Here is a 16,851-nt window from a genome sequence, read left to right as displayed (position 1 = left end):
CTTGCGTCAGTACAGCCGCAGTAGGCCAAGCAGCTTAGCATAACCCCCCTCTTCCTGCTCCAATCTCTCTTTGCCTGTCCACCCTCAGTAAGACAAATTCCCTGCATGGTTTTCCTCTGACTGATGCTGTGAGCAGAACTTCAATCCCAGAGAAAACAGGATTAGAGTCTGGCCTCAGATAGAGCTTTACCTCTTGAAGATAGAACCATGCTAAAAACTACTCAGCGCGATCCCATTGTGGGGATTTCTGTGTACCAACTGTGAGGCCTGAAGCTCTTTCTATCAGACACGAGAGGGCCGCCGCTGTCAGTCATGTCGCACCATCACTGACAAGGATGATGAGTCTCCAAAAAGCTCAAACGTCCTTGAAAAGAATTGATGGCATTATCAACTGTTAGCGATTTTGTTTTTCTGAGGGGAAGGGGGTCTCATCTTGACTATCTTTGTGCGCAGTCTCTTGGAACCTGACGACGCTTGATGAGTTAAATGGGATCTTGTCCGCATGAACGGCACCGCGAGTCATTCTGCTTCACCCAGCGCCGTCACAGCATGTCTGTCTGATTCATGTTTACCTACAGGCCAAAGGCGGGCAGCAGGGTGGGGTGGGGGCCAGGCATGGAAAAAAGGTCAAAGAACAAAGCGAGGTCAAGGCAGAAGAAGGGGTGTGACAGGGTCACAGAGGGAGGGGGCGCTTATAAATTAGCTTTTTTCACATTCTTCCTCTCCTTTATGATTAAAAGTTTAAGTTAGACAGGAAATGCCATTTTACATGGAACATGAAAGCGTCCTCTCCCCACTTAACACGAGCACCTTCAGTGTCTTCCAAACAACGCTGCTGTCTTCCTGCTCTGGTCTCTACACTAACTCTCCGCGCAGTTCAAAGGGAAGATCAGAATCTTTCTGCGGTTGTCCGACATCAGTGGGATCTCTCACTCTGCCAGTAACCTGCTGGGAGAGGAGATTGCACCTCAGTTGCAGGAGGATAGCATCAGCACTGTCAACACTTTACTTTTTAACCGCAGCAATGAGTGTGAAACAGGCCTCAAATCAGAGGGCTCTTAATTGGCAGCTTTTCCTTTGCACCAACCTGAGAGCGTGTTGATGGTCTCCAACCGCTCCTTTGATTTGGGATTGTGTGGTTAAACAAGGGCGGGGGGAGGGACAGAAGGGAAGGCAGGACGTCCTGGTACACGTGTTCGTCTCCCACCTCTTCGTACACGTGGCCGTGCGAGTCCACAGGAGGCTGGGTGAAATCTGAGCGAAAAAGGGGTATCATTTGTGTGGGAGTGATTGATTGACCACTTTAGCTTTTTTTATGCTGCATAAATAAAACAAATATCTCACATATCAGAGACTGGACTGGTGTGCAAAGAGAAAAAACTTTCAATTTGAAGGGCAGGACTCAAAAGGCTGATGATGCTAGCTGCATACTGATGGGTTCAGAGGTAGCATCATTCAAATCAGTTTAACTTCATCTATGCAGCGTCTGTTACACACATGATTGTCTGTGTGTGTGTGTGTGTGTGTGTGTGTGTGTGTGTTCGTGTGTGTTCTGTAGACACAAAGATCTGGCTCCATTAAAGGTTTCAACGCTCCCATCTTGTGTGAGATTGGAGTTCTGAACTTCGTATTTATAAAACATTGGCTCAGACAGCGTCGAGGTTTGTGCCCATGTTTTGTCCCGTGTGCGTCAAAGCTCACCCAACATGCGCATTTCCTGGGGGTGTGGACCAAGAGGCAGCGTGTAGTCTCTGGTGGGGTAGTAGTACACGGAGGCTTCCTGAAGAGATAATATAGGATGACCTTTGACCTCACATAGCTTCAGATAAATGACTATTCCTCATGTCCACACATGAGGAAGGACGGAATATCTGCTGCATCCATCAGAGTTTCTACCTCCTCTTCAGGACAATGGTAACTGTGCTGGGGAGCTGAAAGCACAGTCACTTAGGAACTGTTAATGAGGTCTGAAGCATCGTCAGGAACAGGGGCCTTTTTTATGGATCTAAATGTGGTAATTACCTTTAAACTTTAAAGGTTTTCACTGCTGAGACATTTTGAACTTTAAGATTTCGAGCTACCAGGTAAACACATTCAATCAGGGCTCTATTTCATCAGCGAGTGGTCGTATTCGGTGTGCTAGAAACCAGCTTGCTTCTGTTAGCCCACATTATGTGAAAGGCACCTCCCAGCAGCAAAGATGCATTTTTTTTCAGCTTATATGAACCAATTGTGTATTTCCTGTTTACCAGAGAGCTTCATTCTGGCTCTGTGGAGACGTGAGCTTTTATTGTCAACCAACGTGTGATCTTTTTCTGACTCGCTCAGCAGTTTTCCTCAAGATTCTGCTCCTCACTGGCCCACTACATGGCACTGAATATCCATTTCCCCGCCACTGAAGAGTATTTTGAATGCTAATTGTGAAGTATTGATTTCTGTTCCATCTCACAGCTGAAGTTTTCATTAGTTTATTAATCCATTTTCCACGCAATCGCTGATCTCTCTTCCTCGCTCTCGATGCCAGCCAAACCTCCTTCCTCCCATTATCTATCGTTATTCTCTCAGCAGGTTTGTTTTTCCAGTGGACCTGTTTGCCTCTTCTCGACCTATTGCTCGCCTTCACCCCCCCCCCTCTCACCGCCGCGTGACGCTCGTAGACTTTGCTGTCTGTCTCTGATCCAGAGTCCACAAGGAGCGTCCGCTGGGCCGCGGCGTTGATCTTCTCTCCGCTCTCATATTTGTTGGAGTTGCTGATAGCTGAGAGACTGGACCTGCACGGATAGTCGGATCTTAGTGTTCGCCAGTGATTTATCCACACGAACTGTTAAAAACATGAATAAAAAGCGTGATAATGATACATTAGATAATGCTTCATAACACCTGCACATGCGCATTTCCAGCAGACAGCGTCCTGAACACTGACACGGTGAATTTTGCTTTGCTGAAATAACATCAATGCTCTTTGCACCTCAGGGTGCTTGATTAAAAGGAGACGGCTCGTGTGTGACGGCTGAGTCACCCTTGAGACTGAGTAAGGTTGATGTCTGGGCAGGAACGCCAAATGCTGTCATCAGACCGTCAAATAAACTGTCAGCATCCCGACATAACCTGAGAATTACCGGAGGGATTTGGAGCTAACAAAAAGGCTTGTAAGCACCTATCGTCGTGGAAATAGGAGGGTCATCTTCTGTTAATATTTAAACAGGGGGGGGGAAATTACGTTTGGCTTCATTGCTGAACCAGCTGATTGATCTCGCTTCTAACACGGCCATGCTGTTTGTTTGTCTGTTTGAGCTGATAATCATTTTATCCTGACATTGCCGATACGAGAAGGCAGCACTTTAGCGTGTTAAATGGAGACATGTCATCCATCTTCATATACGTCAGTGTGTGGGACTGTTGACTGCAGTGAAAGTTTAATAACGCTAATATAAATGGATAGTGCCAGAGGATTTCTCTTTCACCCGCCCACCCCGCCGACCCCACCCGCACTCAGTGGTTGTAGGAGCACGGTCAGCAGACTCGGAGTGGATTGGTTGTGTGTCTCTTTATTATTTCCTCTGCAGGGCCTTAACTCACCCCTTCTCCTCAATCTTCTCGCCGTCTGAAGTGCTGCCCCCCGGAGTCCCTGCAGGGCAACAGGGAATGGGAGGATAAAGGTTTGGTGTTAGGAAGCTGGAACTTAAGGAGAAAGGCATCACCCTGCTCACGAGAAGTGAAATTGATCAGAGCAATAAGAGGTCTAGAGAGCGAAGCGCGACGCAGGGGGCAATGGAAGGAGAGAAATGAAAAATAAACAAGAGTGGGGAGTAAAACAAAATAGAAGGAGACAGAAACCAAAAAGAGGAGGACACGAAGCTGGTAAACTCGACAAAAACACAGTGGCGTGACAGCACGAGAGGAAGAGTCTTTAAAGAGGCGGAGGAGCGGGGGAGGAGGAGACAGGTTAGATAGACAGAAGGAGAGCTGGAGAGGCTGAGCTAACATGGTGGCTCAGACATTGTGATTCAGTCATTAAAATGAGAGGCTGCTTTTCAGCAAACAAACATAAACCAAAGATGACCGCCCCCACCTGTCCGGCCTCGTCTCCTTTTCCACCTGACTGCAAAGAACCACATGTTAAACATCAGCGCGGCTCCCAAAACCACCGCCAGGATGACCGTCCAGTAGGTCGGCAGTCTTCTGATCCCTTGTTCATAAAAAACACCGGAAAAGTGTGCTCAGCATTAGGAATGTTCTGAAGTAAAAGTGAGCCGACGCGGAAATGTCCTAAAGAAAAAAGCTGCCTGGCACTCTGCGTGTCATCTTTATTGAGTAAATGCAGAGGTGGTGGTGGTGGTGGTGCTGTGGGGTTCTGGGTGGGTACCATGACAACCACTTACCCTCATACAGCAAACATTAACAGCCTTGGAGGTGCATACATTAACATGATTTAGCCAAATGATGCTGGCTGCTCTGCAAACAGCAATTTCCAGCAGCCTTTAAGAGTTTAGTGAGGGGGTTGTGATTAAAGACTTACTCGGTTCCACTGAGTCAACATCTGTTGGGGATTCTTTGGCTTTTGGCTTTTCTGCAGAGGTTTTAAAAACAGAGAACTTCATGTTGGGGTTAATAACTCTGATGGTGTTGACTCTGAGGTCATTTGGAGAGCTTTCAGCGTGACGAGGTGGTTACTCCAGACTGACCCGCGGTGGTGATGGTCAGTACTGCGCCCTCGTCAGCGTACGCGCTCTCTCCCACTGTGTTGAGCGCGTTGACGGAAAAGTTGTACGTGGTGGCGGGCTGTAGGCCAGGTGACAGTGAAGGACGCTGCCCCTGGAGGTATCACGTCAGCGTACAGGAAACCGGGAGAGCGATCCCATAGGTATCTGTCAACCAAAGGGCGCAATAAGTGCAACTGCACCACGCTGGAACCCGCGTCCGCTCTAGGGGCCGCACCTTATGCGAAATCTCTGCTGAAGGCCACCGTTGAATCCTGGGATCCACTCCAGGGTGACCGAGTTGTAGGTGAAGTCGACCTGACGAAATGAAGACGGAGGATCGGGGTAACCTGATGGCGGGGGTAGGACAGAGAGGTCAGAGTTAATGCACTATTGATTCTGCACCATACTGACAGAGAAAAGACAAACATGACCGAACACGTGCTTGACAAATGCACCGGGCGTTAAAGAGCGGAGAGAGTCAAGTGATTATTCTGTAGCTGCAGAAATAATAGATGAGGCCCGCCAGCTGAGGATTGCGCCGCCCTTATGGGTCCCCGTTCTGCTTTGAAGAGGTTATAAACAGACAAAATGTTATTACTAAAACATTGTGTAGAGCTCCGTAGAAAGACAAGGTGCCCCCTCCCAGTCGTTACCCTCTGGTCCCACTCTGCTTGAAAACACAATTACCTTCAGAATATGCACCATTTTTTTCCCCGGTCCCTTACCGGGGGAAAAAATGCTTATCTGAAAGAATTTCTGTTCATCACATCTTTAAATAACTGCAATAATGGTTAGAATTCATATGACCACGGTTCAAAACTTCATATAAATACTTAATTATATTTTAAAATGCATCAAGGGAGTCTGGTTTTCATGCTTAATAATGAGTTTCAATTAGCCAAACCACCCTTAATATTGTGTGAAATCATTCCTGTTATAAAAGACTTCCTTTCATTTGAAACTGTCAAAGGGAAAAGGGTTTAAAACGCTTTTTCAGAACCTTCGGCTCCAAGGAGTTGGTATTAAATACTGTAGGTTACACATATCCATTTACAGAAAATATAAATAAGTGTTTTTATTTTTCTGCTTAGAGAAACTCTTGGTTTTTTTCAGTTTTGACTCTTTAACACTGCTAATTACAAGAAAGCACCAAATAAATCTTATATCTCATCTCATATATATACATTTAGCATTTTCTGTTGATGTAATTAATAACTGTCATATAACTGTCACGATAATAATAATAATTAACGATAATAATAATAATTGTCAAAGGAGAGTCAAAGCCCCCAAAAGCCCCCAAAGTTAAATGGAATTACCGGTAATGACATCAGGAGATGTTACCTTGCAAAACCTTGTTTACCATTATTCACCCGCTGCAAATGAACTCGTGTTAACAACATTTCTCCACATTTACAAAAGAAAAAAAGAAAAATGATCAAGTAGTGTGACGGAGGATGAAGCTTCTCGACTATTATCAGCATCGTGGACAGAAAGATCAGAGGGGACTAACCGGCCTCCAGTCTGTCACGAGTCGCCGCTCCAGTCAGGATGGTGCAGGGAAAGTGGATTATTTTCATTTGGAGCATGGAAACTCAGAGGGGTGATGGAGGGGGGGCAGAAGGAGAGATAGTAGTTGAGCGGCAACATAAGATGGAGATTCTCTGCTCATCTGTAGCTGCAGGCTGCAGTTTGCAGAGTAAATAATTCCCACTATCAGCTCCACTCACAAGATTCCAGAGCAAAAGGGTCAGCCTTATTTGGATCTCGACAAATCCAAAAAGCGCCATGCTAAAATGCAAAAAAATTTGAAAAAAAGAAAAGAAAAAGAAGCCCAGTCTCCCTCTTGGGCTCTTGTATGATAAGGAAGCATATAAAATGTCTTATCACTGCGTCGGATTAATTATGAATATTTGGAAGCCTAAAAAAACAAGGCTGGGGAAAACAAGCCCATTATTGGATCGGAGTTTTATGGGCTTTGGAGCAAACATTAAATGTGTCTAATGTCTGACAGCCATTGCTGAGAGCGCGACTGCACCGATAATGGCGGTCGAGCTTGGGTACGGCCTGGAGGCGGACCGGGCACGCCGCGAGAGCTAACTGTATCAGCGCAGCCTTATCTGGGGGAGAAACAGAGTAGTGCTGCGGGCAAGAGTGATAAAGCAGTGATGGAGCAATGGACTAAGTTTCTTAAAGGGCTGACACTTGGGAACAACAGCTCTCTCCAGCTAACAGAAGTCTGCATCAGAACAACGCTGTGACCCTCCCAAACTGTTGTTGTGCTGCTGCGACAGACTGATAAACATTATCAAGCTACAAAACACAGCAGAACCAACCGCTGCCATCTTCTTTGTGCGTCGTTACACAAAGCCGAGGCAATTACGAACTAAATTAATTTAACGTATCTCTATTAATAACTAAATTAGGCGATAATAAAAAGAAAAAAGAGCTCTGCCTCTTCTACAAGTCATGACATGTTTTTTTTTTTTAAATAATTAAATCTAATGTTTCCATTTATGTTATTTTATCACTGCTACACTTTGCTGCTCTAATGAGACTCTTCAGTTTGGCTGGGATGTATATTTTCAGCTCACCGGCGGAAAATGGTAATTGCATGTTAGTCTTGATTTTTCAAGTGGGACAATCAACCATGAAGCAACCATAGCAACAATCTATTAATAAACTATTGGTTTGGTGCATCAGAATGAGGGTTTGTATTGACGAGAGGCTTTTTTTTTACACACATGGAAGGGAGAGAGCAAGAGAAAATTTATTTTTAATTTTTTTTTTTTTCTGAACCATTGACATACCTGCTCGTTTTCCTGAATAATTCATTTGCACAAAGCTCATAAAAGCTGATGATTATTTTTATGCCTATGTTTCAAAGCGGGGTTGAGATCTTTACAAACCCACATTTGGGTGAAATCCAGTCAGGTACACAGGTGAACACTTACGAAACTCAAAAATACACCAAAAAAATAGAATACTTGTGCTGACGAGCTGGATGTCGAGCTTGTCCTCCCCGAGTGAGTTACGAGCAGTGCACGTGAAGATGGTGTAGTCCAGGGTGGCGCTCACATTTACCACCCGAACTGTGCTGGTGTGGATGGAAGCGTGCCTCACCGTCTGCTCCTCATACCTGCAACACACACACACACACACACACACACACACACACACACACACACACACACACACGCACACGCACACGCACACACACACACACCATGGAGCAGGGATTGTCCTGACGATCGCACCAAATCACCCAATTTCACACTTGAAAGAGGTATTAAACAGGTATTTGCATAGTGGAAACCAAAGGCGGAGAGGCACGCAGTCCAGGTGCGATGGGGAAATAGCAACACTTGGATTAAGAACATATTGCAGAACTAATTGTGAGCATTCACCTGACAGAAACAGCTGCACTGGTGATAATAATACAGTGTAGAGAATTAGACATGAAAGCCTGCCAGCATTCTGACCTGGGGTTTGCAAAGTCCATGAGTAAACCCTTTTTTTCCCAGATGAAGTCCACAGGAGGAATGCCTTCTGCCTGACACGTTAACTCGGCCGTACTGGTGCCATCACCTCTGCTCGCTACTTTCGTCCACTGGGCTCCTTTTTGCAGCTCTGGTTGGACTACGCGGGAGGAGATACACACTCAGCAAACAGGACACAGCACCTAAATAAATAGAGTCTGGGGCTCCTGACGGCTACCGAAACGTGGGTGTGTCACCATGGACGCGTGGGTATGTATGATTCAGTCCACTGTTAAGTGGGAAACAAATGCAGAAACTCACACTGCACCACCAGCTGCACGCCTGCAGAGGCTGGGGGAGCTAGACCATTATCAGCCGTGCACTGGTAAAGACCAGCGTGAGCGCGAGTCACATGGTGGATGGTCAGAAGGCCAGATTCATCTTCCTGAGTGTTTTCTTCTGTCTCCACCTCCGTTTCTCCCTGCAGAAGACAGAGCGGGTGCAGAATGAGCACCGGACAGCAGCCATCCCTCAGCGCGCCACCCCTTTTTTCGGGGGGGTGAGGGCCGAGCTTGAGGCAGGTAGACTGCAAGGGAGATTTAAGCAAGAGAGCGCCGGGGTTTAAGGTGGGGGTGGGAAGGGCGTGGAGCTCTGGGGACAGAGAAAGATAATGCCAAGAGTTGAAAAGCCACAGGGGAGGAGGAAAAGGAGGGGCTGTGCAGGTTGAAAGCGGGACACACAGTAGTGCCAGAGGGTGGGTTAGTCTTGAGGAGGCATCAGTAGACACAGAGGCCACGCCACGTTGACGAATGTGCCCTTTAGTCAGGCTGTGGTAATGAAAGCTATTTTTTCTGGATTCGGGCCGAGTGTGCAGCAGGAAGAGGGTGGGGGTGGCAGGATGGTTACAGGTGAAATATGGTGCACCTGTGCAGGCTAAAAGGCCGGTGATAAACAACAGGAATGGACATCATCGCAGAGAGGAAGCCAGCTAGTGTTTGTGCACATCACGGCGCTCACCAGAAAGGCCCACGTGAACATGCCTGATGTAATCGGGTTGGCGTCTGCCACGCATATCAGATCAGCAGTTTCCCCCAGGTTCACCAACACGGGGTCCTTCTGTGGCCGGACGCTGGGGGCATCTGAGAAAAAGACAGCGAGACGAGGGCTGAGGCAGGACAAAAGGCTAACATTCCAATAAGGGACAAATGATTTGCCCACCCATTAAACCCCCATGCTTTATCGCTGCAATTACTTTAACACTCGTTTCCCTCTGAACCTGCCCATAACCCCGTCTTAACTGGCCTCCGTGCTTCAGATTCTACAGCAATTCCTCCTGATACGATGAAGCAAAGGAAACGTCTCGGCATGCAAATGACATTAAGTCATGTGACCCACGTGGCCCCGCATTAAGAGCTTATTGCCACATTTCATCGAATGGTAACATCATCTTTTCTTCAACTGTGGTTTTCCTTGTTTCATTTTATTCACCACAACTTCACAAGCATTTTATATTTCCCGTGAGTGCCGTGTACTGTGGTTACGACAACCCGAGCATTAGAGCCTGCTTGTTTTAACCTGTGTTCACTCTTGTAGGAGCAGAGGAGGGAAACCAGAGAGACACGCTGATGGGATCCAGCCACGCTGTCCCGCTAACTGACACCGACACTGTTAAGTGGGCTACACTGCCACCCATAAAAGCTATTACAATCCACCATTCATAATGAATATCTATAACTGTCAAGCCCAGTCAGACCAGGACAACGGAATCCATTAGGCACGTACCATGGGCTTTGGTGAAACAGACAGACCTACATTTTCAAAGGTTCCATTATTAAATCATCAGTATCGGACGAGAGGGCCTGGAGCTCCGGGCTGGGCCTCAGGCAGCAGCGGATGCACGTGGCCTTGTACGAAGACCAAATTAATGGGGCGTGAGTGCTGCGCAAGAGTTGAAAGTAAATGTTGTCTGGGCGTGTCGGAATGTGTTGAAGCACTGACACAATTGCCAGGATCAGGAAAAACGAATGGAGATCTAATACATAAAAGATATAGTATGTTGGAGAAAATGCATTCATTCTGCTAGTTCGCTAAAAGAGGAATGACCTGACTGATCTGCCACCTGCTGAGAATGAACTTCTACCCCCATAGGGTGCCTGTGATGGTAGTTTTTGAAAGAATTTGTATAAATGTACCAAAAAAAAACAACCCAATTGTTTTGTAGCACAACCCAAATTTACAGCTGCAGCTCTACTTTGTTGCAACTTGTAAGAGAACATTTGACCCATGTACACAAACATACACGCTAAGTAACATGCAAACACTGAAAACGAGCGATTTAGCTTCACTTGTTTTATTGTGAATATTTCTGCTCTTCCATTCTTGAGGTTGACCTGAGCAGCATAATTATTCTGTATATGCTTGATTTTTGCAGGAAGCCTGAGTTTTTATTTCATCTTGGTGCAAATCTTGGCGTATGCACACACACACACACACACACACACACGCGCGCGCGCGCAGACACCTGTTCCTCAGGCAGTCCTGAATAATCCTTAAAACGAGCAACAGAACCAGGCAGAATTGTCTGGGTGGACGGCTAACACTATTATTGTCTTATTACCATCCCGCCCTTTATTTCTAACTGAAGTATAACAACATTAGAGTGAATAGAAGGTCAACAAGTTTTAAAATAATGAAATTACAAAAGAAAAGCACAATTACAGAAACTATGTTTAAGTAAAAATGCTCAGAATTGTTAACTATTTTAATCATAAACAAAATGATTATATAATTACAGCCTATCAATACAATTTAGTGACATCACATTTCCTACTGTCTTGCCTTCTTTGTGTGCACGTGAGGCTATTTTAGGGATTCACCCCATGTTCATGCACCTAAGCTGATTTGCCGCTTGCTTATCAGCCCCAGTGATCTCCATCAGGCTCCTTCCCACAAGTGTTGTTCAGGTAAAACCTGTCACTGTTTCTGCAGTTATTTGAACAAATTAGCTGGAACTGAAAGGTTGAGGCCAACATTCCGCTACAGCTGCCGTTACAGGGCGCCGCAAACGTGCGACGACGCCTGCAGATGTGCCATGAGGGGTTTTATTCTTGTTTCTGTGATAACAAACAAACAAATCCCGATTGTTGTATGCTGATGAAACAGCATTCAACAACACGTGTGCGCATGTGTGTGTGTGTGAGAGATCGAGTGTGTGCGGTGCCTTACATTGAACATTGAGCTTGATGGTGGTCTGAGTTTCGCCCTCCTCGTTGGTGCACTTGACTGTGTAAACGCCGGCACTTTTCCTCGTCACGTTTAGGATTTCCAGCGAGCGGTCGTGGGCCCAGTGGTAGCGCGGGTCTCCCGCTTCACGTGCGCATGGAAACACACATGGCAACACTGATGGTGAATTAAGTATTCATCGCGCACGCATCCTCCATGTCTTCTGGCCCGCGGTCTCTAAGTGACATCTAATCCTGCATTATTGATCGGCCTGGCTCGACTGGCCCATCAAGTCAACAACGGCTTTGCACGAGAGGCTCCTCGCGTACTTCTGTATTCACAGTTTAAGAACACCGCGCTTGTGTTTCCCTCTTTAGGATATGCTTGTTCTGTGGCGGGGCTGCTGCCTGAGAGCCTGGAAGAGTAGCCAGGTTTAAAAATGTTGCGCTGTATTCAGTCAGACAGCAATCCTCATTTAGACTGCATACATTAGAGCCATAATGAGAATCACATTTGGCAGGGTCCCATGCTGGCTAACCTGCCATGTTTTATTCAGACCCTGAATGGCAGCGCTGAGTGCTTATGTGCTGGCTCAGCTCAAATAGGACCTGGTTTATAGAGCCATCACACGGCCGCGGCTCACCTCTGACCAGCTCTCTGTGATGCAGCCAAATGCAGGATACCTCCTCTGGGTTAGCTGAGACCAGCAGTGGGATGGTTGCCACGTCATCCTCCAACACCTGGATGTGTGTTGGCTGCTCTGGGCTAAACTCTGGTGGATCTGGCGCAGGGGGGGAAAAGAAAAAGCACACAAACATAGCGAGATGGCCACAGGAGAGTGAGGGGAAGTAGCTGGGAATAAATGCAAAACATGAAACCCGCGAGAGACACTAATGAGAGTTAAACCAGTCAGAAGTCTAATTCCCACCAATAATTCCAGATCTTAACAACTCTGATGATGGGGAAGCGGAGAAATGAGGGAGGAGAGAGGGACAGGCATTAAAATGACGAGTGACAGTGCTGTTGTCCAACTGCAGCTTTGCACAAACGCGCAGTGACATTCCTTCATGCTCATGCACAGCACTGAGCTTTGAAGCAGCGGCTGGCTGCTGTCTGTGAAATGGCATCAAAGACAAACATGGCCACGCAGCAAAGCAAATGCACAATTAGGACACGCTGCCACCGAGCTCAACAGACCTACAAATCGCAACAAAGGGCTCCAGTAAACCGGTAAACACACACGCTCGCACACACACATTTGGAAGACTGGCATTTCTGTAGAAAAGTACCTCAGCAAAGCATTCACTATTATTATGGAAGGTTTGAGCACAACACAGCTTTTGATCACACCAAGAGGATCCAGGAAAACAAACTAGGGAAGAAGGGAAAGATCCACTCATTGACTCACAAAGCACGTCCAGTTGAAAAAAAGTGTTGGCACCCTCTTCCAGAACGGGGCTGTAGGCCTGGCAAATGACCCTCTGGTTGTGGTGCCACGAAGTCACATTTAGAGCCAGTGTGTTGCTCACTGACACACCACCATAGGGGGCGCTGTTGGCAGGCTGCTCCACTCCCTCTAACCTGGGACACAAAGCCCATCTGGTGAAGTCAGCATCATTCCCAACAATAAAACATCTTTGCAAGGCAAACCTGTGGGTCCCTAAACTCCAGAAGATGCTGGCCTTGGGGTTGCTGGTCCTGGAACTGCACTCCAGAGTCAGCGTCTGGCCTCGGCGCACCTCCGTCTGTTTGGCAGTGATCTTCAAACCTATTGCTGCGACTGCACGGCCACGGATTAAAAAGATGATGCGAATGTGCTCATGTCAAACCTGACGCCGTCCTTCGTGAAGTTCCGTCAGACTCACAATAGACCTTGAGTCTAATTTGGGCCGAGATGGTGCTCTTCGCCTCGTTTCTGGCACTGCAGCGGTAGACGGCCATGTTGTCGCTGGCTGAAAGCACCACCACCAGTTCTCGGGCCACTCCTCGATCAAAGGAAGTTTGTCTCAGAGCGCCGGACAAGACGATCCCATTCTGGAAGAGCAATGAAGGACACAGACGTGTGTGTGTGTGTGTGTGTGTGTGTGTGTGTGTGTGTGTGTGTGTGTGAATGCTGGAAGAGACACATTTATAGCTGATATTTACCTTATACCAGGTCAGAGTCCCTGCAGGATTCCCTCCTGTAGCGAAGCAGATGAGATGGACTGTGGTCCCAGAGTGCAGCGGGACATCGGGAGGCGGAGCCTCCAGCCATATCTTTTGAGGGGGGTCTGGTTTAAAAGGGAGAATCAAAAGTCTGATTTCAGGGGACTTTTTTGTTGTCTTTTCCTTTACTTCAACAGCTTGGCGACCTTCTCAGGCATGCTAACATCCAAAGTTGTAATAACTAATGAACTATCTGGCCTTGAGGATTTTTTTTTGAAAAATAAAATGAAATGAAAACTTCATTAACCCAACAGATGTGCAATACTTTGACACTCACAATAGACAGTGAGCATGTCGCTCTGGCTCTTGGAAAAGTGCGTGCCCTTGCTAAAGGCCTCGCAGGTGAGTTTCAGCCCGTCCTCCTCCCGAGAGACTCTGTGGGTCATGTTGGACATGGTTGTCATCCCGCCGTGGCTCCCCTGCAGATGGAAAACGCGCATGGTGGTTCAGGCAGCGGACAGGCGGCTTTGGTCTCTAATTCTGTCATGCTTATAATCCAAAAGGGGGGGAGGAAGGGACAAAAACAACCCACAATGCTGCGTCCCAGTGAATACAGATGGCAAATTAGCTGCTGTAATAACTGATGTTGTGCATGGGCTGAGATAAACAAGCGCACCCGCCCGGCCCGGCCTGCTTTGCATGCTGCCACAAATTGAGCAAAGTATCATTTTGCACCTGCCTGATGGCGGCCATGCCTATGCAGCACATCTGGTTATTAAAGCTATTATTGCAGTAATTACTGTTAAAGCCGCAGCCAAATAGACAAACAAAGACACCGGACGGGAGCCTCAGTCTTCATTAACCCCACCCTGTTGCAGATGCATTAAAGTTTGCACGCGCAGGCACGGCCGAGCGTCGCGTGTAAGATCAAATGGAAACGCCGCCGCCGGATGAATAAAGAGCTTGTTTAATAATGCTCATCTTCTGTGTCAGCTTTTATTCACTTTGATCTTATTAACACGCACAAAAGAGAAGAAGAGCAGCCGAGTACTCTTTCTGGGAACGGCTGCTTATTCATTTGCAGAGCTACTCAGAGTCTGCTCAGGGTCACGCTCTTTTCTTCCTTTCACAAAGGTTCACTCAAAGTAATCATTTATTCAGGGTTGAACTTTTTTTTTTTGAACCGTACAGGAACATTTGAGTGAAGGGCAAAGTTTATTTTGATTCTGCCATTTGCTGTTTTTTGACAAAATAAACCAGGCAAACACAACCTGCCTCTGGTATTCACTTTAAACAGGCCAGTTTACGCCAGGCAACGAGAGCTCAGTTGGGGACCTGTTTCTGGAATAACAGGCCCCCAGGTGCGAGTTTCAACCTTTTCTCCTCGCTGTTTACAACACCGTACCTCCTCCATTGCGATGGCAGATGCGTTGAGCTCCTTGTGGCCCAGCCACCAGCGGATCTGAACAGGGGGATTACTGGAGGAGGCCGAGCAGGTCAGGTGCAGGTCCTGGCCCTCCACAGCCGTGAGCGTGCCCAGCAGCGTCACCTCGGCGGGCTCAACTGATGTGCGCGGGCAGAGAAAAGGCAGGGAAATAGGATTCAGGAGCTGACTGCATGGATGGGGGTAGGAAGGAAGAATCACTTTGAGTGGCAACTTGTTTTCTCAGGAGGATTTCCATGTGGTTTCTAAAGTCTTTTAACCACAGGGGGAGATGGGTACAATGGCTGCAGGCAAAGCGATGTAAATTTTTCTGTCTGTCCCACATGACACTTGAAATGGGGGGCATTTGTGCACTCCACACTTGGAAAAATAGCTGGAATTACACAGGAAGCCAGGAGGTAAAAGGGCCATTTTCCCATTAGACCAGTGATATGTATTGCGTGCCCTGCAGCTCCTGCCAGCGCCTGGAGCTCAGTAGGTAGGACTGCAGCTCATTTTCAACATCCCCCGACGAGGCACGCCACCATGGCCTGTTGTAGCACTGGTGCCCCCCCAAAAAGGTCTGACTTCAAGCAATCTCGCATGGGTTTCTGGAATGACTGTCCTGAATTCAAAGCATATTTACATAAAAATTGCTCTGACTAACTCAAATTGTCAAACTAGGCTACCGTTAAGCACGGCGCACCCCGGCTACTAAATATTAATTCTGTATTTGTTTTATTGTTGCTGAAATAAACATTTTTTATATTCAGCAAGGATGGGGGGGGGGGGGGGGGGGGGGCATAATCTATTAAGCACAGGCTCTACTGTTCAGACCTCTCTGCCTCAGGATTGTGCAAAGAAGCAGTTCAGCTGAATTAGCATAGCAGCTATGAAAAAAAGCATGCTCAGATACCAATCTTGAGGCAATCAGAAAAATGGGCTGCAGCTATAATAACCATTAGTTTCATTAATGTTATTAGCATTCGGATTTATGCTGGAACAGCAAAATAATTGGTTTTGAAGGTAAGACTTTTATTATATTCCCCCTGCCTCCATGTCCATATTCTTAATAATCCATTTCTGAGAGTTCTGCCAGGGCTTTTTGTTGAAGAGAGAGTGTGTGTGTGTCTGTGTGTGTGCGTGCGCTATATTCAGCATGATATTCACTCACAGAGCACAGTGATTTTGCGGCTCACAGACAGAGGAGCCTGGGACACCAGATTGGCGCTTTCGCAGGACAGCTCCGCCTGATTGTCTGCCGGGCTGATCATCAGGCGGAGGGTGCTGATGGACTTCTGGGCCTCAGCGTCCTCCTTCCAAGAAATGGAAACAACATCTCCGTTCTGAAGAAACAGATGATCAACACGTCTGAGGGGGGCGTTCGCACCCTCGCGGTGCGCTGACGAGGTTACTAACAGCTCCCGACAACGCCGCCGTAACAGATGGCGCCAAAGATTTACCTTGGTCCAGTGGAGAGTGGCTAGGGGGTTCCCACCGTAAGACACACACTGCAATAAGAGGAGACTTCCTGCTTTGACTTCCTCTCCCTCCAGACCAATAATAACTGGAGGCTGCGGTGGATCTGGCAGACGGAGAGGCAGAAACAAACACTTGATGGAGGGGGAGAAAGGGTAGAGGCTGATTGAAGAGGAAGAACGGTGCAACTTGGAGAAAGAGCAGAGACCATCGGCGGTGTAACATAAAAGAGAAACTGCAGCGCCATGAGAGCAGCTCTTGGCAGTAAAGTGGGTACCTGCCTATCTGTTAAGTCAGGGCCGATAAATTGGGGGGATTCAGCATGACTCTGGGATAAGAGGTCCACATCTGATGAAAGCACTGGGCATTAAAGCTGCAAGTGGGTCAGAATATTAAGTCA

The 16,851-nt window shown here is 47.2% G+C and overlaps 1 protein-coding gene across 1 annotated transcript in view; it reads right to left on the bottom strand.

The window, feature by feature from the left end:
- Window positions 1–394: 394 nt before the first annotated feature.
- Window positions 395–16,851, bottom strand: part of nphs1 (NPHS1 adhesion molecule, nephrin) — a 34,722-nt gene continuing 18,265 nt past the window's right edge. The window contains 24 exon segments of the mRNA XM_029838333.1: window positions 395–945; window positions 1,088–1,254; window positions 1,702–1,780; window positions 2,639–2,771; window positions 3,580–3,628; window positions 4,073–4,189; window positions 4,520–4,570; window positions 4,686–4,791; window positions 4,793–4,868; window positions 4,939–5,050; window positions 7,691–7,842; window positions 8,186–8,342; window positions 8,504–8,663; window positions 9,200–9,321; window positions 11,408–11,548; window positions 12,048–12,185; window positions 12,813–12,985; window positions 13,055–13,184; window positions 13,270–13,438; window positions 13,550–13,674; window positions 13,887–14,028; window positions 14,955–15,112; window positions 16,147–16,318; window positions 16,436–16,557. Coding sequence (XP_029694193.1) covers window positions 856–945; window positions 1,088–1,254; window positions 1,702–1,780; window positions 2,639–2,771; window positions 3,580–3,628; window positions 4,073–4,189; window positions 4,520–4,570; window positions 4,686–4,791; window positions 4,793–4,868; window positions 4,939–5,050; window positions 7,691–7,842; window positions 8,186–8,342; window positions 8,504–8,663; window positions 9,200–9,321; window positions 11,408–11,548; window positions 12,048–12,185; window positions 12,813–12,985; window positions 13,055–13,184; window positions 13,270–13,438; window positions 13,550–13,674; window positions 13,887–14,028; window positions 14,955–15,112; window positions 16,147–16,318; window positions 16,436–16,557 — 3,041 coding nt within the window. The 3' untranslated portion in view covers window positions 395–855.

This window comes from Takifugu rubripes, chromosome 7, assembly GCF_901000725.2.
Source record: "Takifugu rubripes chromosome 7, fTakRub1.2, whole genome shotgun sequence".
In the NCBI taxonomy this organism is placed as follows: Eukaryota; Metazoa; Chordata; class Actinopteri; order Tetraodontiformes; family Tetraodontidae; genus Takifugu; species Takifugu rubripes.
The sequence above is the reverse complement of the archived record's forward strand: the minus strand, read 5'-3'. Positions and strand labels throughout refer to the sequence as shown.